The 23,866-nt window shown below is 42.0% G+C and overlaps 1 protein-coding gene across 1 annotated transcript in view; it reads left to right on the top strand.

The window, feature by feature from the left end:
• LOC138349739 (uncharacterized) overlaps positions 1–23,866 on the top strand; it is a 1,021,949-nt gene that overhangs the window by 233,679 nt on the left and 764,404 nt on the right. Inside the window, exons 4-5 of the mRNA XM_069323441.1 lie at positions 1,648–1,668; positions 8,771–8,856. Of these exons, the coding sequence (XP_069179542.1) occupies positions 1,648–1,668; positions 8,771–8,856 (107 nt within the window). The remainder of the gene's footprint in view (positions 1–1,647; positions 1,669–8,770; positions 8,857–23,866) is intronic.

The following is a 23,866-nucleotide window of genomic DNA, read 5'->3' as shown; positions in this document are numbered from 1 at the left end:
ATTTGATATGATTGCTTTGATCTTTGCTAGATTTTTTAGAACTCCGTTTATTTTATTTTTTTATTGAGATAGTCGTGTCTCGTTAGCAGTTATTTTTGTTTTTGTTTATATATTTTTTTAAAATCAAAACATATTTTTCTTTCTACGTTGGTCCTCTGTCTGGCTTTCAACAAAGGACCAAGTTTTAGACACTTTATATTCTTTGGAAGTCAGTTTTTCTGTCTTGTGTTGGATTATTATTACTTTAAACATTCAATGGATTTTTTTTTTATGTTCGCTGTATATCTTTTCCCAATCTATCCTTTTATTAAAACTGAATTTATTGAATAACCCGTCATACATGATCATTGTTTTAGGCCTATTACAGGTATTGATGTTTGCACTTCAATGAGCTTGTGATCTAAGTATGTGGTATATGAGATTGTAATGTCCTTGATTATCTCCTTTGTTTGTGATGTTCAAATCTAAAATATTGTCGTAACTAGTTGACTCTTACCTGCTGGATGAGTGAAAATTTGTCACAGAATCTAAGTAGTTCTCTACTCTATAGTTGGTTCTGTTCAGATAGATTTCGTGGTATAGTATTCTTGATCGCAAGTTTCCAACTTAGACTGGGCAGGTTGAAGTCACCTTGGAAGATGTCATTTATTGGGTTTACCATTTTGTCGAGACTATTCTCGCTTTTATCTGATTTGTGAATTCCTCCGCCGTTGCGTCTGGAGGTTTGTATATTAGAATTATAACCAATTTTTTTTTACTACCATTAGAGTTAACTACCACCTCATTTGCAGAGTTAAGCAGCTCAGCACATACAATGTCCTCTCTTGTATACAAACCTACTTCTCCATGTGGCCTATTTACCCTATCATATCTATATAGATTATATTCTGGTATCCAGATCTCACTGTCAAAGAGTTCCCCTGCATGGGTTTCTGTGAAAGGTCCAAATACTGCATTTGATTCGGTGAGGGGGGGGGGGGGGAGGCGAGGCAATTTAGGAACGGTACTTTTTTGCATTTGTTTTCAGATCTTGTATGTCGGTAAAGATGAACGATGTTACTCTATTTGGGGGTAATTTGACGAAGAATTTTCAGGCAGGTCCATTGTGTGTGGGGAAAGTCGGTTTTATTTTGACCAGTACTGATTGTTGCCGGGTTGTTGCCTGTTGTAACTGTAGCTCTGTTGTGGGGTGTAATTGCATGCGTGATTCTGGTATGCAAGTGGGTCAACCAGTTCCATACACACTGTCCTACCTTTTATAACCTCTTTCGTGTGGGTATAAAATAAATTGTTGGCTTTTCTCCAAAGCCATTTTATTGCTTGCCACTGTTTAGCGTTCTGTGCCTTCAGCATGAAAGTATGGACAGCTGAGGGCGTAGCATTGTTTTTTTTCCTCGAGTGATGATTCGTACATGTCTGGATGGAGAAATCTAAAAGTTGATTCAAAGCTACATTTTCCTTTCCTTAGTATATTACGACATTTTTGGGGGGAATGATTGTGAATGCATTCTATTCCTTTTCTATTTCCAGAATATCTACAAATATCCTTTACATATTTGTACTTGTATAGATGTGAACAGATATTTTAATGTCTTATGCACTAGTTAATTTGCTCGAAACATACTTAAAAGGGTCTTTCTATTGCAGGTGTGTCCGAGGGAGCTACAGGTGAGCATGAGGGAGCTACAAGTAATGGTCACTGTCGGTAAAGCCTCTTGTATTCACCTAGTTGTGCTTGCGGGGGTTGAACTCAACAGAAGGCGTTATGGCGCTTCCAAGCTACTAGGTGGGTGTGGTAGTAGGTTTAATGTCCTGTAGTGAAGTATGTGCTTTTAATACATACTCTCACTTGCTCATGTCGGAAAATCCGACACCATTTAATATCATACAGACAGATAATAAGTGCTGCTGTATTACCAACAAGTTACCCATAGAAAACGTAACTTGTAGTGGAATTACCGTCTAAAGAAAACGGGATATCATCACCACATACTATTATAATTCACCAGCTATTCTGCTGGGAATTATTCTTAAATACATTAGTCTTTGGACTTTACCATCATAAAAACATCTTATATAAATTAACTTAATTATCAATATTAAAGTAGAGTAAATGTGACCCTTCTATCACTTTCTGAAATCTGGACAAAGTAGGCCAGGCGTCAGAGTGGGGAAGGAGGGCAGCCATTGTTGTTTATGAGACCAGAGGCTCACACGGGAGCAAATTCGGCTCCTGTTAAATTTACTTGGACGTAGTGTTATGGAACCCAAAGGTGTACCATTGTCAACACGCTGTCTACAAATACAAGTTAAGTGTCTATCCGAAACCCGTTTATCATTCATTTATGGCCATTAATGTCAGGATATAGGGTTAGCCGGTTAGAACGCGAAATCGCCTCATACTAAAGGTAATTAAGCCAGGTCTTAATGTTCCATGTACTGTATAGTGTTTTCTCTGATATAGCTTGTCATATATAGGATTCTGGCTTCACAGCTAGCGCACTTTTGACAGGTCAAGACGAGGATGCAAGATTATGTGCACCAGTTACTGGATGATAGAAGCTACCTCAAAGAGGATAATTTGGTGTCTACACTCTAGTTATACCTGGTGGACTAACCTGCTGTACTATAAGAGAAGGAACCTCATCAATGTATGTAGCTATTACTGTAATTTGATTGGCTGCATATGTGTAATATAAACCCCCCCTAATGTGTAGAGGATCGATTTGTGAGATTAAGAGATTATTGCAGAAATACAGTCCACTTAACATTATACAAATTGCTATCGAAGTATATAAATTAACGTAAATATAAATTCATATAAATTAAATAAATATAAATCTCACAGGTCGGTTCCCACATTATTTGGTCCTTCGAACCGGATGACGGATTATTTGATCCTTTGAACCCACATTTGGTCATCTTAGTACCGGATGAGCCAGTTAACCAGTGGATTCATTAAATATACTAGTGCAGTGTTATTTAAACAAGGCCAGCCAGTCAAAGACAGCGGCGAAGCCTCGAGGGAGCTCAGGAGCCTCCCTCAACAGAGTTCAGCCTCATCAGCGGTTTCATGCACACCCACAGATATTTGGTGGCGTGTTATTTCGTGAAATGACAGCGCTAATATAGAATCCAGCCAAATTAGTGACTGTGTCTTCGCGAGATTGTTCACGGATTTCGTGGTGTTACATTTCGCGAGAGATTATCTACGAATTTTGTGGACTTTATTTCGCGAGGTCACTAATAATATTTAATACTTCTAGATAATATTAGAAGTTTCATAGAGGCTAATTAAGAGGCTATTAACAATAATTGTGTATATTATTTCTCCAAAATAGAGAATTATTTCATATATATTGCACTAGTGATCACAGTATAATATTTACTAATTGCCAACCCACAACAGGGTAGGATATTACCATTGACTAGTTGAACTATTATTGTTCATCCTAGTCCCATTATTACTATAGTCAGTTGTACTATATTGAACAACCTAACACCATTAATGAATGGTGCAGACCCTATTTTGGGTGTAATTTTTATCAACTCGAGTTGAGTTGTATATATAATAATTTACTTATGATCATTACACCTTTGAGTGATTAATTAGTGTCTCTACCATCCTAGGGTGATATAGAAGAGCTAACCTAAAGGTACTTCCAGTGACACTGGTTTATCACTCAAATCATTAGTGTGTATGATTGTATATATATAATGTGTATTAATTTTAAGTGCTAACCTCTAGTAGAGGTAGGATTATTGCCTAGTGAGTGCAGAATTTACCCTAGGCTACCATTAGTGTTTGTTCAGTATTATGAGCAGCCCAAGTACAAGTCCCACAAGGCTTCACCAACGAGCCAGTATGGATAATGCAGGGAGAATGAAAAGAACCCTTGCAGGTCTTAAAGGCCACTTAACAAGACAGATCAAGAAATGTGAAGATTTGTCACAACAATCAACAGTTGATTATGCTGACCTGGAAAGCTATTATCAAGCAGCTGCAGGTAAATTTGAGCAAATCAAATGTCAAATAGCAACATATGTGGCTGAACTTGCCAACACCAATTTATCAGAAACAGAAATAGACGACATTATGGTTGATCTTGCGAATTATGAAGATCACACTCAGGCCACGTTACAGCCTTATGTCAAATTAATTGCCCAGAACAAGGCAACAGCAACAACAACAACAGTTGCATCTAATACGAGTCAAGCAGAAGCTCGACTCCCTCCAATTAATTTACCCACTTTCTCAGGAAAAGATGAGGAAGATTGGGACGAATTTTGGAACAAATTCGTTGACCTTGTAGACTCAAAACAATCTTTACCAAAGAGTAGTAAATTCTCTTATTTGCAAGGCCAATTATCAGGTGAGGCTAAAACAGTAGTATCCCATCTGAGATTAACTAATGACGGCTATGATCTGGCAGTAAAACTCCTCAAAGATAATTATGCTGATCCAGAAGTAAGAACATCACATTTAGTTCATGAGCTGTTGCATTTACCCCCACCGGAGGCTTCAGCTGATTCACTCCAAGTCTTCAAGCTGGAGGTAGAATCATTGATCAATGCCCTCAGCCTGACAGCAGATACAAACGGGGCTGAGTGGGTCTTGAAAATAATTGTCCAGGAGAAAATACCTAGGGACATATTGAGACAAATGAGTGCTCATTACAATAAAAGCATCTTATCCATGAATGAAATATCTGAAGGTTTAAAGTCAGTAGTTCATCAATTACGAACACATGACAAATTAAAACCACCAAGTAAACCCTCAGAAACCAACAATAGTAAACCACAGAGTACCAAAGGTACTCCAAATCAATCTAGACAATATAATTCAACACCAAAGTGGAACAGTGGCAGTGTGGGCGTATATGCAGTGGGACCCTCCAAGCCTATAGTTACTGTGTCACCCAAGAACATGACACCAAAGGGTACAGGAAGCTATGGAACATGTTTGTTCTGCAATGAGAAACATTCAATGTACCACTGCTCTAATTTTCCTGATAGTGACGCCCGTGTTGAGCGACTCAAAGATTTGCAACATTGCACGAGGTGCCTCAGGAAACATAACATCAAGGACTGTGATACCCAATTACACACCTGTAATAGGTGTAACAAAGGTCAGCACCATGCAGCATTGTGCAGAGACACCAAAACAACGTCTCCAAACCCCAAGGTGGAAGATAGCATTCCCACCACAGTACAGTACTGCAAGGTGCAACAAACAAAGAGTGTCCAATCGGCAAAGTCTAAAGGTAATACGACTTTGCCTACTGCCCAAATTACCATCCTGAATAAGAGGGCCAAGGTCCATACCCGTGGGTTGTTTGACCAAGGATCCCAGAGAACATATATCACCAAAAAGTTGGCAGATGAATTACAATTAAGGCCTGTAGCCCAGATGTCATTCAACATCTCAGGGTTTGTAACAGATGCAGGACCTCAAGTCTACCAGGTGGTACAACCATCAGTACGTTTAGGCAGGTACATCTGTCGAGTACAAGCCATTGTGGTGGACAAAATACCAGTAGACCTACAAGTTCGAGGTCTGAGAGCAACAGCCAAATTCCTGAGAAATAGAGGAATAAAATTGGCAGATAATATTAAGTCTGATCACCTCACCGACTTCGGTCTCCTTGTTGGGACAGACTATTGCCACCGATTCATCGGTAGCCCTACTAAATATCAGGGTATAACCATGTTAAACTCTGCAGGAGGTAAATTACTCTCAGGCCCAGTATCAAGCCTGAGGAGACCTATGCCTGCAGATAAACAATACCAGTAGAAACCTAAATTTGTCAGCTGATTATATTTCTCCAGTAGCATTATACTAAGGAGATTACAGCTGACTATAGTAACAGAGGTTGATGTTAGTATCATCATTTGAAGCTGAAGATGAGTTCATGAGGCCTCAGTGGCAAATCAGTGAACAGTAGCCTAAAACAGCTACAAGTCACTGCGACCAATGTCACTGAACCCACTGCAGTCTCAGAACCATACTTTACTTTAATGATGAGCTATTCAATCTTCTGAATCAATTAACTAAATTAAACCCCAATAAATTTGATGACTGATTTGATACATTTATTATTTAATCAAGATGTATTCCATGGGCCTCAGTGTTTATATATCAGTGACCAGTTACCTGAACAAACTTCAAGTTATATCTAATGTCACTGATCTCACTGCAGTCCCTGAATCATACTTGACTGTAGTACTTGATCTCATCCAGTCTTCTGGGTTAAATAATATGTAATTAGGCTTGAATATTAGCCTTTCAAGAGTTGACAGGGAAATGAAATCGCATTAGACTTCTAACCCCTACAACTCTAGTACGGGACATCCGTCCTGTACGAACAGACACACAAATGTGTGATTACTAACTACTAACATCAAATTAATCTAATAATCCGAAGGAGGAGTATCGGTGTTCGTCTGTTCTAAATAGGACTTCGACCCGTGAGCAGCCCCCTGGGGAATTATGTCGGAAAATCCGACACCATTTAATATCATACAGACAGATAATAAGTGCTGCTGTATTACCAACAAGTTACCCATAGAAAACGTAACTTGTAGTGGAATTACCGTCTAAAGAAAACGGGATATCATCACCACATACTATTATAATTCACCAGCTATTCTGCTGGGAATTATTCTTAAATACATTAGTCTTTGGACTTTACCATCATAAAAACATCTTATATAAATTAACTTAATTATCAATATTAAAGTAGAGTAAATGTGACCCTTCTATCACTTTCTGAAATCTGGACAAAGTAGGCCAGGCGTCAGAGTGGGGAAGGAGGGCAGCCATTGTTGTTTATGAGACCAGAGGCTCACACGGGAGCAAATTCGGCTCCTGTTAAATTTACTTGGACGTAGTGTTATGGAACCCAAAGGTGTACCATTGTCAACACGCTGTCTACAAATACAAGTTAAGTGTCTATCCGAAACCCGTTTATCATTCATTTATGGCCATTAATGTCAGGATATAGGGTTAGCCGGTTAGAACGCGAAATCGCCTCATACTAAAGGTAATTAAGCCAGGTCTTAATGTTCCATGTACTGTATAGTGTTTTCTCTGATATAGCTTGTCATATATAGGATTCTGGCTTCACAGCTAGCGCACTTTTGACAGGTCAAGACGAGGATGCAAGATTATGTGCACCAGTTACTGGATGATAGAAGCTACCTCAAAGAGGATAATTTGGTGTCTACACTCTAGTTATACCTGGTGGACTAACCTGCTGTACTATAAGAGAAGGAACCTCATCAATGTATGTAGCTATTACTGTAATTTGATTGGCTGCATATGTGTAATATAAACCCCCCCTAATGTGTAGAGGATCGATTTGTGAGATTAAGAGATTATTGCAGAAATACAGTCCACTTAACATTATACAAATTGCTATCGAAGTATATAAATTAACGTAAATATAAATTCATATAAATTAAATAAATATAAATCTCACAGGTCGGTTCCCACAGCTCATACTTCACATTAATAGAAATAAACTCTATTAATATTGTTGAAGTGATTTTACTTGTGAATTATTTGAATATGAGGCGGCCTCATGTCAGGTGAGGTGAATGACGTCACAGGTAGTTGACCCATCAGGCCAAGCTAGTCAAGAGGCGCGGCGGGCAGTGTGGCGCGGGCCGGCGTGGGGAGAGGTGCTGCTCAGCGCCCGCCTCATTGGTTGTACTAAATTAAGTCACCTGGACAGTCCTGTGCATGAGGTTACCTGCGCCAGGCTTACAGGCAAGTTACTCTAGATGAATAGTTATTTTATCACATTGTATTCTGTTGATACAATAGTCTATATTTGCCGATTGTCTAAGCATAATTACAACATGTTAAAGCTTTATTTAAAAAATAAATTGACTGGTTTACTCATTTGATATAATATTGTGTAATATACCTTTGTCTATTAGTAGAGACTTTTACCTAGCCTAAAACTTTTAATGAAGCTAATTACAACAAAATTAAATTCTAAAACAATTCCTGTGTGATTAACTGTTCCATAACAGCGGCTAGAGTGTCAACATTGTGAAATTTAACGTTCGACCATAAGCAGCTGAAAATAGTTTACAAAATTATTAGTTAAATTCTGGCAGTTATAAGGTGTGTGTTGTGAACTATCAGATTTCAATCCTTGAAATATGGACCAAAGACTTTTAACCTAACAAGAGTCGCATAAGAGCCATCCTATGTAAATGAAACTAGCCATACTGAGTCAGTGTCGTCCACGCTGCCGCCAACCCCAGAGACGCCTTAATTAACATTAACGTCCTGTGTAACCAAGTACTATATTTTGTCGAATATAACTAACAATTAAAGTATGTTTAAATTGTGTATAGTTCTATGATAGTTGTTGAAGGAAATTACAGTACGTAAGTGTATTCCAACCTGTCTCCCTCGCCTAATAAATAGGTAACATAACAAAAACTAGTTTAAATAGTGTTAAAATGTGTGAACTGTTGTGGGTCAGTGCACGAACGAGTATAGACCGAGGACTCGTTAAATGTGAAGCGTTCGTCACGTTCATGTTTGGCTACCGGGTTAACGACCACTTGGCCGTTGTGATGAGAACGGGCTGTGGACGAGTCATGTCTGAGGTTGGGTTTTGCCATTCTGTGGTAAGTCAGCTTTATGGATCAACCAAAGTCTGAGCTGATAGATTGTCTTGCGGGATATTTTTAAAGCTTTATATGAAGATTTTCAATTTAGTATTTTTATATATTTAATGTGTAATTTCAGATATGTACGAGGGTGCATCAGTACAACGGCACTGCAGCTATGGTTAACCATATACAAGAAATTTGTCTCGTACAACGGCACTGCAGGTATGGAGAGAATAAAGTTACTTGCAAAAACTTCTCTCGAATTGCAGTTGGTCATTATGTAGTAGATACATATTCGCACCCAAGTACAATAAGTGAAGGGAACAAGTCCAATAATTTTAATAGGTACACACTATTCCTTGAAGCGGTGATCTTCTAATAGGTATAGTCTAAAGTGCTCCATGTGTTAACCACTTCAGAGTGGTAAACAAAAAACCAGGCCCATAATATGAACATTTAATTGTGGTGTATCATACGGTTAATGTTGCGCTAACAATTTTGGTTACATTTCAATCCTCTTCCCCTCCCTTCCCTATCTCTATCCATACTTTTGTTAGTCTGTCGTCCTCACTGCGTCTGTCGAAGCAGTGAGGACAATCTTCATTTAAAGAGTGAGCGACTTAATTGCTGAGCAACCCATTGCTGAGATCGCAAAGAGCATCAACGCTCAGAATCAATCCCTCACAGCCATCTCGGCCCACCTCATCCAGCAGGGTGAGAACGGGAAGCCCACCCTCAAGGTCACCCTCAAGACTCCGGCAGAGGCTACTCTCGCGGCAGACAACGGCCTCAGATGCTTTGGTGTGGCCTGCACACCCCACCAGATCGCTAGGCAGCGTTATTTCCGCCTACGTCAGTGTTTTCGGTGTTACCAGTACACCCACTACTCTCAGAAGTGCCCCAACCCGCTGCAGAAATGCAGCATCTGTGCTGGCGACCACCAATACAGGACCTGCAACGCCACTAAATATTGTATACTCTGCAACGGCGATCACACGGCCGTCTCCCACAACTGCCCCACCAGGAAAGGGGAAATTCAGAAGATGGTTGACGCCAGGCAAGGAAACTCGACGCCCAGACCGAAAGCTTTCAACATACAAGAAGCTTTTCCTGCACTCCGACAAGTGGCGCCACGAGCGGCGCGCAACAAAACTACTGGACCTGCAACCCCCCCCCCCACCCCCCCACCCCGCCAGCCACTCACAGCCCCAGACGAAACCTCGCAACCAAGCCGGCCAGCCATCCTCACTCACACCGCCACCAGCTTCCCCCGACAGCTGTGATTCACTTCGCATCCGAAATGTCAGGTGGAGATCTCTAGAAACGGTACAAAATACTGAACGACTTGTACAAGCTCAACAACCTTCCGACCTTTGTGATACCAGAGGCCATGTTTACCGATGGCTCCAGTCATACCTGCGACTACATCATGTGCAACGATACTGCCACCAACATTCTCCTGCAGGCCTCACCATGTCTTCTGACGATTCAAATGACTCTGTTGACATTGAAGCACAATCACCACCCCCAGCACCAGAGGACATTGAAGCACATTCACCATCCTCAATACCAGCGGAGTCTCCAAGAGTCTCTACACTCCATGATGAACGTGACAAAAACCTGACACCCAGATCTCCCGAATATAGACGCTTATCACCAGCAAAATACTCAACACGAGGTATGCAGAATGCTTGCTGAATAATCCAAACCAAAAGTACATTCTATCGAACGATGTAATCTTATTTGAATGCGACGAAACCACATTGTCAAAGGACCTTTTCCCACCAGACTACGCAGAGTACAAAGAAAAACATCAAATGATTACTCGAAGCAAGAAAAAATAGAAGACACCACCTGAAGACAGATTGTCTCCACCTTGAATGTAGAAGCACTGCCACTGCCGCCTTCCAGACCCGTCTCCCAACCTAGCCAGTTGTTGGGTTGTTTGCAGCATCGACATACTGACACGCAGCTGGGTCAAGCCCTGGCACTTTCTCTTCAACTTCAGCATTTCCTCTCACCGACTTCTCTTCAGCTGTCCCCACTTCAAGGCTCGCCCCAATGGGTATCTTCTGTATTTTTCGTATTCGTACTCTGGCAAGAAGAAACGTTTAGCATGAAGGGAAAGTACCGGGGCTAAACCTAGCAAGCTGAACATACCGTCGGTCAGTTTCTGGAGGCTGAGCACTTGCAGCTACGTGGCCATCATCCGCATCTTGGACAAGTTATTGGTAGTCCACGAGCGCTGCAGCATTTCTGCAAATCGGCAAAATAATTGTGGTCATACGGCAGGCCCTGTTAAGGGCTAAACGTGAACGTTTGTGTTTTCGGGATGGGGTAACGTGATGTTCCTGATTTGTTTTTAGTGCAGTATCTCCCCTTATTGGGGGAAGTAAATATTATATAACGGCCGGAGCGCCTATGACAGCAGATAAAGGTTTTAAGAGCAGGGACACCAGACTCGTCAAGTGGCATATGGTCTGGGAAAGGTGTCGTTACTAATGTCACTGGAGGATATTCATTCTTTAACAAGTTAACAAAGAATGTTCCGAAGGAAGCAAGTTCTAGGCCGGATGCATTCATTGGTATTAACGTATTGTGCATTTAACTGGTTTCTCAAGAGTTCATATTATAATTTCAATGTAAAGTTAGTCAAAGGTTAGGTGTTAAGGTTCTGTTGGCCATTATATGTATTAGAACTACGTTGGGTGATAGTTATAGCTTTGGGATTCGAACAGGGGTCATCAGCAAAGCACTGTTCGAGAAATGTTCGAACGTGATCAGTTGAGCTGTATAACAACTCGTCCTCATAAACAAAGGCTAAAGTCCATTCCATGCACCCACCAGACCCCCCCCCCCCCCCGTTTTGATTGGTAAAACGGTTTACACAAGTCACCACTGATGACGTTCAAACATTTCTTGAACAGTGCTTCGCTGACGACTTTTGTTTGAACCACAATGTCGTGAATGATTCACCCATCTACTACAGATACAAATAATCACCAAGAGAAACTAAACGCCTAACTTAACCAATGTCCGAATATACTCCGCATCCTTACATTTAACAATATTAATTTATATTTGAGAATTCCAATTTTGAATGAACAGCATGTTTAAATATATGAATGCAGACAAGAGGACGAGTTGTGTGTAAGCCTATTTTTCATTGATAAACAAGAGGTTCGGCGGCTGGATTACAATCATTATTTTACTGATGGGGGGGGGGGGGGAGGGGGCCTTGGTAATGTATGTATGTATTCTCGAACAGTGCTTCACTGACATCTGCTTCTCGAATAGCAAGTCTGTAAATGTTTCACTACTGTACTACTAACAAAAATAATCACCATAAGAACCTAATCACATAATGGACGCCTAATATACAATGAATTTTATTGTATAATAAATTGTGTATGGGAATGAACATACTTTTATAACGGTGTTAAAATTGATTAACGTCTCGTGGGACGGCCGCTGCTCTTAACGAGCATGACCTACGAACGAACTAAATATAGGACAAGGTACCCATTGGGGTGAGCTTTAAAGTGGGTATAGGTGAAGAATAGCCTGGGTGAGAGGAAACGTCGGAGTTGGAGACAGAGCTAGGGCTAAACCCAGCTGCGCGGCGTAACATGAGGCTTTCTGAACACCTGGCTGGCTTAGGCTAGTGGGCAGGGTCCCGAGGGAGGGGCGGCTATGTGAGGTCTTCTTTCCTCTTGATGTGTGGCGTCTTCCTTCTTCTTTTTGAGCTGGAGTCTTCCGTCTTCTGTCTTCCACGTCGGTCTGCTCTGAAGCTTGCAGGGATTCCACCACCTCAAAACGAGCGAAATTAGGTCCCCATCCCCCTAAAGAGGGGGGTGAGGGCAACTGCCCTCAGTGAGTCTTAGGCCTGCATCCTTATGCTAAGTTTTTTTTCCTTTTCTTGGCTTGTTGTTTGGCTTTGTACTGGGTGTAGTCTCCGGGAGAGAGGTCGGCTGACAGTGTGCTTTCGTCATATTCCGTGAAAATTAGGTCGTGTCTAAGCACGCACTCGTTTCCTGGCGCACGCCGTAAGTATTCCTCATACATAGTTGAATATACGGCTGGTGAGCCGTCAACATGCAGGAGATCCATGCTCGGTGGTGTTACGTTGCTGATAGTTTTCTTATTGCTGGAGTATCATTAAGCTGGTTGGCCTGGGAGTAACTGAGATTATTGCAGAGTCGACATAGTCAGGGTCGTCTAAAATGTCGACATAGTCAGTAGAGTCGTCATCAGACAGGTTGATGTCTGCAGGAGCAGTTGGTGGCAGTATTGTTGCAGATGTAGTCGCAGGTGTTACTGGAGTAATAGGGTCCGGGTTGACAGGTGTCTCTGACGTGGGGTCGGACTCTGTAATAAGGTCCGAGTTGACAGGTGTGTCTGGCGTGGGGTCGGACTATTAGTTGAGAGGAGCAACCGGTAAACATGGCCTCTGGTATCACAAAGGTCGGGTGGTTGTTGTGCTTGTACGTGTCGTAGAGTATTTTGTACCGTTTCTTGATCACCACCTGACATTTCTGTCGCGAAGTGAATCGGAGCTGCAACAGTGCTGTCAGGGGTGGCTGGTGGCGGTGTGAGTGAGGATGGTTGGCTGGCTTGGTTGAGAGGTGTTGTCTGTGACCTTGAGTGGCTGGCGCGGGAGTTGCTGGTCCAGTAGTTTGGCTGCGCGCCGTTCGCGGCACCACTTGCCAGGAGTGCAGGGAAGTCTTCTTGTATGTTGAATGCTTTCGATCTTGTAGTACAATTTCGTGGTCTGGCGTCAGTCATCTTCTTGATTTCCGCCTGTCTGGTAGGGCAGTCGTGAGAGACGGCTGTGTGGTCACCGTTGCAGAGTATACAGCGTTGAGTAGATGCGTTGCAGCTACTCCTGTATTGGTGGTCGCCAGCACAGATGCTGCATTTCCACAGTGGGTTGGGGCACTTCTGAGAGTAGTCGGTGTACTGGAAACACCTAAAACACTGGCGTAGGCGGAAATAACGCTGCCTAGCGATCTGATGGGGTGTGCAGGCCACACCAAAACATCTGAGGCCGTTGTCGGCCGCAAGAGTAGCCTCTGCCTGGAGTCTTGAGTGACCTTGAGGGTGAGCTTCCCGTTCTCACCCTGCCGGATGAGGAGGGCCGAGATGGCTGTGAGGGATCGATTCAGAGCGTTGATGCTCTCTACGATCTCAATGATAGGCTGTTCAGCGATGATATCACTCACTCTGTGAATGAGTATTGTCCTCACTGCCTGAAATTGATGGGGAGGTAGGAGTGTTAAGCCCTTAACCTCTAGAGCCGTGATCGTTGCCGTGATAAGAGAGCTTCTAGTGCTACTGCACTGCTGAAGAGTATTTGGGGTCCATTTTCGTCCCTGACGACGTCGATGGGTCCATGGTCTCGGTCCTGGTGTACCTCCTGTCAGTTCCTTGGAACATTCACCTTAACTCTGAACAGCATGATGCCGTTCGCGGGCACCACGCTATTACTCAGGAGGGAAGCGCTCTCGTTGCTGCTCGATTTTTACCCACCCGGCAGTGCTAGGTGCAAGCTTCCTTTCCTGCTGATGGAGCATGACCTGAGGAAGAGTTGAGTAGTGTGGCTGATGTTCACTATAGTGTGTGGAGGCCGTCAAATGCTGCATGCATACATATTCATGCATAGTCTCTGAACTCCTTGCAACCCTGGAAATCAATCGGCTTGAAACTCCAGTCCTTAGCAGCAGGGCCACCACTCCTCCCCTTCCTTCCCTCTGCAGTGTGTGGATTATTGTTGGCGCGAGTACACAGCCTTGTGGCACACCAGCATTATAGTCAAAGTAGTCAGTGTGGTATTGGAGGAATCTTTCATTTTGTAGTGTCAAAGAAATATTTTGTCGGAAGTGGAACGTAATTCATAATTGTTATTTTCTGGTAAAGCCTGTGTCGATGATTTTTAGTCTACTGATAGATGTTGCACTGATATATATATATTATGTGGTTAACGTGCAGCTTCTCAGTATGTTAGTCTTGTTCAGTCGGTTGGGCCTGACTGAGATTTTCCGTAGTGTCAGTCTGGTGGACGTTTTGTGCTGCCCATATACATAGGTTTCGGATCTAAACAAATCGCAGGTTATTCTACCGGTGTTGTCAGGCCGTTCGGAGTTGGTAATTTCTCTATTAGACCTGAGTAATAGGAACAGTAGTTTCAACAACATAGATTGGGGTACCTTGGTTTAATTCGCCTTCATCATTCTTACACACACATTTGGATGCAATGTTTGTCATAATGGTGGGTTATATTTGTGAGATGGTATCCATGCAAGAGGTTCTAAACCCTTTATACTGTGCAGTGAGCAGGTTGTATAAAAAGTCCAATTATAAAGCTCTTACTGTCGGTCGTGCATGAAATCTTTTTAAGAGCAGACTTTGAAGCACAAAGTTCCTCATACTGTGATAATGCACTGGTAGCTAGTTGTAGTGCAGTCAGTTGTTTAACCTAACAATGATAGTTTGTGTGCAAGTATTGTCCGTAAAACCTGCATGCTATTTCCGTCCTGTAGATGCCTGGATTGCAATATCGATGTGGACAGTTCTCGAGGGATCTTCAAAAATTTTGATAAGGCAATTATTTAAAGTGTGATGGCTTTGGAAAGAGCAGGATTCTAATTAACCATCTTAGTAGCGGTTGTATATAGTACTTAAATTGTGGTGTACAGATGGAGAGATCAGTGACAGGAATATTGCATTTACAAGGAATGTTCAGTTTCATGAGATGGCCGACATATTTACTCGGCCATTTATCATACAAGAAGTGAGGTGGAATGTTGCACCACTTAATAGTGTGTTAACGGCACGTAACTTCTCTGAACAATGCTGGAGACGTAGGGTCTCCCATTACCTGAAGGGAAAAGGTAGTGTTGACTTGGATGATTCTCTCTAGTATGGTTGGAAGCTTCAGTTCTTTCCTCATGGTGATGATTCTTGTGCTTCTTGGGGCACCAAGAATTACCCGCATGGCTTTTCTTTATTACTTCTAGTTTGTTCAAAACAGAGGCGGGGAAGCTAAATGCAAGGCATGATAATCAAGTAGGGATCCAACAAACATGTTGAATAGTCCGGCATATATAACATGCATTCCAATATTCTTACTAGTATTTTAAGTGATTTGGATTTTAACCTACGATGTAGGTCGTTAACAATGTCACTGATACTCCAAGGTATTTGTGCTGCCCACATGTTTGTATGTTTTGGTTAACTTTGAAAGCTAGAGACACACTGATTGTTTTCTGGAAGAAAGAGCGATGGATTAAGGTAAAGACTGAATTCACTGATTTTAGCAGCGAGTGATTCAAGTAGAGATTGCAGTCTAGTTTGGATATTTGAAACAAAACAAATGTCGTCGACATAATAGATGACAGCTTTATCAGCAAGTGTGCAAATACCAGTTTTTGTGCACAAGGACATTGAACAGTGTTGGGCAAAGCGCACTAATCTGGGTTGAACCAAAATCAATGGGAGGAGAATGTTTACTTTTGACTCCCTTGAAAGAACTGAGGCGGTTCTGATACTCGTGTACCCCTTGAGCTATGTAAAGTCTTCCATAAACTCCAAGAGAGACTAATTAATCTAATATTTATCTCACCTTTTTGCTGTATCAAAAGCAGTTTTAAGGTCAATAAATGCCATCTATGAGCATGAATCCAGTCTAACAAAATATTCAGCAAAGCATGTTTGAATGCTTCTTCCAGGAAGGAAACCATACTGAATAGGAGCTAATTGAAAACATTAACCTGCCGAGTATAATCCTCTATAGAACTTTACACATACAGGACGCCAGAGATGGGTCTCAAGGCACAAAGAAATCCCATTAATGTGGTGTATCAATGAGAAAATGAGGAGGAGCTTGAGTAGGACTTGAACCTCTGCTTTGGGTGCTCCCAAGCATCCGAGGCTGGAATTCTTTTGACAATGTTTTGGTGCAGTTGTCTAAAGTGTTTGCCTAGAGTTCTCAGAGCTTAGGTTCGACTCCTCCTCGCGGCTCCAACTGATTTTCTCGTATGGGTCAGAATGTTTGTGAATTTGGCTTAAGTATGGGTATTATTAGTCGGTATCTAGCAGTCAGGTAAAATACCATGCCTCAAAATTTGAATAAATATTCCTAGCAAGATGTAACAGATACCTCTTGTCCTGGTTTGCAAAGCAATTGCAAGGATTGAAAACGTGGTGTGCTTTGCATGGTGCTTTGCATGGTGCTTTGCATGGTGTTCCATGAAAAGTTGCAAGCTTAGTAAAAGGAATTTTTGAGTTGCAAAATAATAGTAGTTCAGGGTATAGGTCGTTAACGAAGTTAAAAGGGAAAATCAAAATGGTTCATTTAGTTTTTCAATGTTTCGTACATTAGGTAGTGGAAGTATGGTTTTCAGCTAATTTTCATTGTAACATTCTTGGGAATGATGGGAAAAGGGAAAAGTCGAGGAGAATTACTCATGTTTCAAATTGATTCGTACAGTACATAATTTTGTATACTGTAATTAAGGATTAGCAAGAAAGATACAGTAAGCATTAAGCTTAAGTTTCGGGAGGAGAAATGTTTAGGGAAGAGTTTCTAATTGTCAGTTTCAGTGAAGCAAATAGGAATTTACAAAGAATAAGAATGTAAAGGTTACGTCAAGGAACGTTTCAAATTGATTGTGAATCCATTAAGGTTTACAGATAGTAGATATGCATGTCGAGGTTAGTGCAAGCATGAACGAACGTTTAGGGGGTGTGAAATACAATATCTGTTAGCAATGAATTCTTTCCCGTACAAGTGCTAAACTCGCTCGTGGCTGTCTCCCCTTCCATTCATCAGCTGACAGTCATGACCACCCCTCCCCCCCCCCGCCTCCTCCCACTCTATGCATTTAGAGTAAATAATGTCTATGCATCACTATCCTTACCTAACCTAAATATTCCTATTGTATGTACAAGAGCGAATTATGATACTAATTCCTTGTGTTTCTCGGTGCACCCTGTTAAAGTGCCATTCACCTACCTGTGATCCATCGTCCTGTTAATCCACCATTCACCTAACGGTCCATGCAGTTATCCACCACCTACCAGCTCCTCCATCTAAGTGACCCATAGTGCTAGCTTCACTATTTTTTTTTTTTAATTATTATTAGCTAGTGTAGAGAATCGTACATTAACGATTCAACCTAACTTACCTGTGTGAGGTGTTCGGCATTCAGTATATTAAGCATCATGTAGTATGCAGCATATTCTAATAAGGTTAAAGAAAAAGGTTATTTAGAAAACTTTTTTCTTTTTACCACTGATAACGCGTATTAAGGATGTCGATTATACAGTGTTAAAACATATTATACTGATATAGAAAGGAACACTAGATTTTATGATTAACAAAATAATGTGTGTTTTAACTCGCACAAAGAAAAATCTGTCAAACAAGTTAAAAACAATGATGCACACAGGCAACCTATGCGCTGGACATTCCCAGAAACATGCCCCCAGGCGTGTTTTAAAATGTCGCCCATCGCATAGGTTCGAATTCTCATCACGTCTCCCACAGATTTTGTCGTTGATACATCAGGTTAGTGTGATTGCTCTCTGTGTATCAGAGAGGTACATATCAATCCAACTGGATGGGTACTCAACCCTCTTGAGGGAACCTTTTCTTAACACTTTGACTTGCCTCACCAACATGGCGAGGCAAGTCGCCATGTTGGTGAGGCAGCTCTGCCCAAATTTCAACGATTTACAAGAGTTCAAGATACTGATATCAACTATGCACAACAAAGAACATTTAATAATCTCTACAAAAGTGTTAAAATGTGCGTTGTTAAATAATAGATATTTCTGCTATACTTACCGACTCTCCGGAGGACAACTGGCCCAGTGTAGGACACGCCAGGAATGGGTCAGGTAATCTTCGTCTCCAAGACTCTGCCTTCACCTGTTCAGGCACTGACAGGCAAATTGATGTGGACAAGTCACAGGGGAAGACGATTCAACGCACAAATAGTATGGTCGTAAAAATCAAATCCACATCCAGGTGTCCATATTTACACAAGCTGGTGGCTGTGACCACAGATGGGTGACCAATGTGGTCAAGCACTTACAGCTGCCCGAGGTTCAGGAACCACCAGGAGGATGATGGTAACGTTTGTACCTGTAGTACTGAGGCTTGAAGCTGCTAGAGATTGCTGGTGACGTACACAGTCGGGGACAAGTGTAAGAATATGGTACCTGACTCAAAGCCCTCCAAATGTACTCACTAGAAAGAAGACGAGAGAGATATCAAATAATATACACCTGGAAGATACTGGAGGGCCAAGTACCAAATCTACACAGTAAAATAACAACGTACTGGAGTAAACGATATGGAAGAAAATGTAGAATAGAACCAGTGAAGAGCAGAGGTGCCATAGGCACAATCAGAGAACACTGTATAAACATCAGAGGTCCGCGGTTGTTCAACGTCCTCCCAGCAAGCATAAGAAATATTGCCGGAACAACCGTGGACATTTTCAAGAGGAAACTAGATTTATTCCTCCAAGGAGTGCCGGACCAACCGGGCTGTGGTGGGTATGTGGGCCTGCGGGCCGCTCCAAGCAACAGCCTGGTGGACCAAACTCTCACAAGTCAAGCCTGGCCTCGGGCCGGGCTTGGGGAGTAGAAGAACTCCCAGAACCCCATCATCCAGGTATCAACCAGGTAAACCCTCGCTACTCTGGTAGACACTCCATGCATAGCATCTGTGGGACTTGATGTTCTCGTATTAAATGTTCTAATATTAAATGTTCTCAGACTGAAACATTCTGGGCTGTGGCACTCTCCATTGATACGAGGAGAGGGATTTCCAAAGCTGTTGTTACATGATGATTGCATGAGTGTGTGTCCACCAGAAGTGAGTTCTAAAATCTTTAATAATTTTGAGGGATCAAATAGTTAGTATATGTGAAGGCAAAGACGCTAATAAAAATATTACAATGGCTTGGTCTATCCATTAAAAATTGAACGAAGATAATAAAAATTACGAGTAGAGAAGCGTCAGGCGAGAGGTAGTCGTAACTAAGAACTATAGGCTGTGGAGAAAGCTCATAGTGACCTACATTACTAGGATGAGCCGATCACCAGCCATGAGACTCGCTGCCGGCGCCACTGGTACAGCAGGCCGCACACGGGTTTGTTCTCTGGAAAACTTTATATTCTGAACAACCATCAACTCGAATCTTGGCAGTTTTGTGAGGAACAACCTATCAATACCCAGACTCACAGCTGCTGATGTAACATGTTGACTGTCTTTCGTGTGAATATCCGACCGCCAGGCGGACATGCCGCACTACTGTTAGGAAGGAACGTTGCAAATTTCTTCAGCAGTTCTTGGATAAATACCACTTTAGACTATCTGTTGTCCGCCTAGCTAGATTTGCACATACCCTAGTATGCAGGCCACCCACATTGTTACCACAGTGGTCAGGTCATCCGGCTCCCAATGATCTATTATTTTCGTGTGTGTGAGGGCCGTATCACTGAGCAGGTCGATACCCTATGGGCAGAGCCACAATGATGCATCTTATATGGTGTACTGACCTTTACAGTTAAAGGTAGACCAAACTGCTCGACTAGGTGTTAGGTATCCCTGATTCCACCTGGGAAAATCATTTTACGACCTACGTTGATGAGAAATAAATTTATCCAGACCTCGGAGTGTCTCAGGCGTTAGGTTGGAATGTGAATCGGCTCTCACTACAGGGAGACGTCAAAAGGAAGTCCAGGAGAAAAGGGAAATGGAAGCACTTTTCAGACAACGAAGGAGGACAGTACACCGAGGTACAGTAATTAGAGAACTGCTATCGAGGCTATACAAAGTACTTCTACCAGGAAGAATCCCGACATAATGTACCTAGAGAAGACGGCACCAGTCTCACACTAGACAGTGTCAGACTGCATGTCTTACCAAATTGCAGACTTAGTATTGCAAAATTCTAATTACCATAATGAAGACAGACAACGTTCCTACAACATTTGACGGAGTAACGGAAATGGAAAAGAGGCAACCAGTGCTAAAACTTAACATTACTGTGAACGTGAAAGTATGACAAAACCAGACAAAAGACTGCAAATTACCTAGAAACGGTAACATTTCTCCACGGAATACCTGAACGCTTCGAAAAGCTGGATCCTTCCGAAAGACGCACAAAAGTTGTGGTGTTGGGATATCCAGTCGAATTTCCACAGGATTCAATACTAGAACACAAGCAATTCTTGAATGAACAAATCCACAAGGGCCGTGACGAGGATTCGAACCTGACTCAAAGAGCAACCCAGATGCTGCCTTAACCGACTGAGCTACGACATGGTAAAAGGAGTTGAAACCGAAGTTCTACTGAACTTACTGGATCCTGCAGCCTTTTGGTTTGTGGATTTGTTCATTTGATGCATCACACAATTGTGATTTGTGTGTGTAATTCTTGAATGCAAAACGGTGCCGCACAAAAATGGACAAAGCAGTGACACGTCAGGTTCTGGTGACTGTTACAGGACATGTGCTGGAAACGTTCAATCTTGGAAACTAGGGAATATATTGACCGTCCATACGTGATGGAACCCCTGCGCTGCTTCAGGTGTCAGAAATATGACCACCATCAAACACGCTGCACCGGACAAGAAAGTTGGGTGGGTGTGCCCCCGCGTGTGTGCGCGCGCGCGCAACCTGAGGCATCCAACCAAAAACTGTACAACTAAGCACAAGGCAAACCAGACCACAACAGCCAAATGTCCAAGTTGAGGAAATATCCTTCTTGAGGAACAACCACACGGAAAGTAAAGATGCAGACAGCTAAGGTCAGGATAATCACAGATCAGCAGTACGTATACCAACATTAACGTCTGAAACACTCGTGCCCAGCCACAACAGATGCCAACCCTCATAGAACACAGTTCATCACTACTTAACAACTCCAGATCAGAAAATGCACAAACCCACTGCAGAATTACAACATGGAAATAAAATACAATCACTTTCGGAGTCAACAAAACAGATTTAGTTTTACACAAGGTCTAGCTGAAAAACATTAAAGACCATGGCAAAGACCATTAACAATTGCTTACAGTTGACCCAGAATGCCTCGCAACAAGAGACACTTGCAATCGCTTGCGTAATAATAAAGATCGTGCAGCAGACCACAGTTACACAAGAAACGGTAAAAGACAAGACGGAGCACAGGAGGACAAACACATGGGCATACAGCCTACCAATAACAGTCGGATAGTCACATCAGATTATCAAGATCCGCAAAAGCATCTGCAGGAAACAGTGGCGAATCAAGAGCAACGATATCTTGTAATACAAGAGATAGACATGAACAATTGATTCATTCCGATTTGCAGCTACACTACTAGCGAAGTGGAGAATATGGTTGTCGATTCCCAAGGGGAGTTTTCTAGGAAAGGCAACGCCAACAGAAACCGCTGTCTCTTCATTACGAATTCATTGAAACATAGAGGGATCTTGGAATTAAAACCCCACTCTTTAGGAAGCTGCAATCGGTACAAAAGCAGATATAATAGTTTTGCAAGAAACTGTCTAACCAGCCACGAAATCCTTCAGATTAACTGGTTATCCCCAATAATTATACCTCGTGAAAAGGAGAGAAGGGTTAATGATCCTTGTCAAGTAACACCATAAAAGCAAGGAAAAAGATGCAGTTCCGTGTGGGGATGAGTAGAGGTATTAGCAGTACCAGTGAATATGGCTAATATTGAGCTCCTCGTATATAACGTCTACCAGCCCTTATATGTAAACAGCAGAGGAAGTGCTTGTCAATGGAGGATGCATGATATAATTATTACCTGGGATTTTAATGCTACATATCAGAAGGTAGGTGTGACTCGGCTAGCCGATTTGACTAAAGTTCTGCTAGAAATACTTGATCACTTCTCAACCCTGGGGAACATTTACACATTCAAGGATGTTCTCTAACGTTGATCTCAACTGATCTCAAGCATCAGGCGAAATGTGAAGTAAGCTTGATCACCAGTGACCGCTATGCTACTATCACAACACTAAACAAAGAAAAACTCCTACACCACTGGTACAACCTACGTGGAATGTAAAAGGCCAACTGGAATATATACCAGGACGAGCTGGAAAAATGGCATGCTACATACTAGCCACCCAAGGATTCGGACACGAGACCAATCTAGAGGAAGCCATTACAGCTGCTGAAGCAGTTACTCCAGTCATCACAGGAAACACACAACGAAATAACTATTGGTTCTACAGTAATGAGGGTAAAGAACAAAACCCCAGAGTCAACAGAAAACATCTCTAGAGAAACCGCACACTGGAAGGAAGAACTCTGGTAAGAGCAGTGATATCTGAAGCTGACTAGTTTCTAAAGAGTTAAAGGAGGCAAAATGGTTTGATTGGTGTCATTCTAAATGAGCATAGTAGTCTTGGAAAGATATGGGGACAGATTAAAACAACGTTAGGTCGACCACCTCGACAACATGCATGTATTTAACCACTGCAGGAGGCTGAGTGACTTGCTGTTCAGTTTACGGGAAAAGCTTCGTACCTGCTTCCTGCAATGGTCAGAAAGCAGAAAGGAAAAACAGGAGAGGTTGACGTCCATTCGAAAGAGCATAGCTACAGATGACGAATGTGACTCCTTACTAAACAAGAACTAATCTGACCCAAAAAAGGTGGCAATGATACTACACAAGGTACTGATAACATTACATATTCAGTGATCGTGCACACAGGTCCTGCTGAAGAACAAGGGATATTGTACGTTATCAATGCATCTTGGAAGCTCGGCAAGCTCCCGACCTCTTGCAAGAAAACAGACATCATTCCGATTACTAACACGAAAGACCCTGGCAATTAGACCAATTTCGTTAACATAATTTATTAATAAAATTGCAGAACTGATGGTCTTATAGGCTACTGTGAAAGACTGGAGACCTGTTTAAGAATTTATTTGGTTTTACTATAGTTGTAACTTGAAACTGCATAGCAACATTACTAGGAAGAGTCGACTCAGGTTTGGTTATAGTGATTTTCCCTGATCTAGAAAAAGCATTCAAACTTGAAAGCCAACAAGCATTTTTACACACGTTATTTATAAAATGGTGGCAAGGTAAAAATGCTAGCATGGATTCAAGATTCTTTGTCACAGGTATGCCAGAGTAAAGCTGAAAGGCCAAGTGTCAGACTACACTTGTAGGAAAATGGAACTCCACAAGG

Source organism: Procambarus clarkii, chromosome 12 (genome assembly GCF_040958095.1).
Source record: "Procambarus clarkii isolate CNS0578487 chromosome 12, FALCON_Pclarkii_2.0, whole genome shotgun sequence".
NCBI lineage: Eukaryota > Metazoa > Arthropoda > Malacostraca > Decapoda > Cambaridae > Procambarus > Procambarus clarkii.
This window is presented reverse-complemented; position numbering and strand designations above follow the sequence as displayed.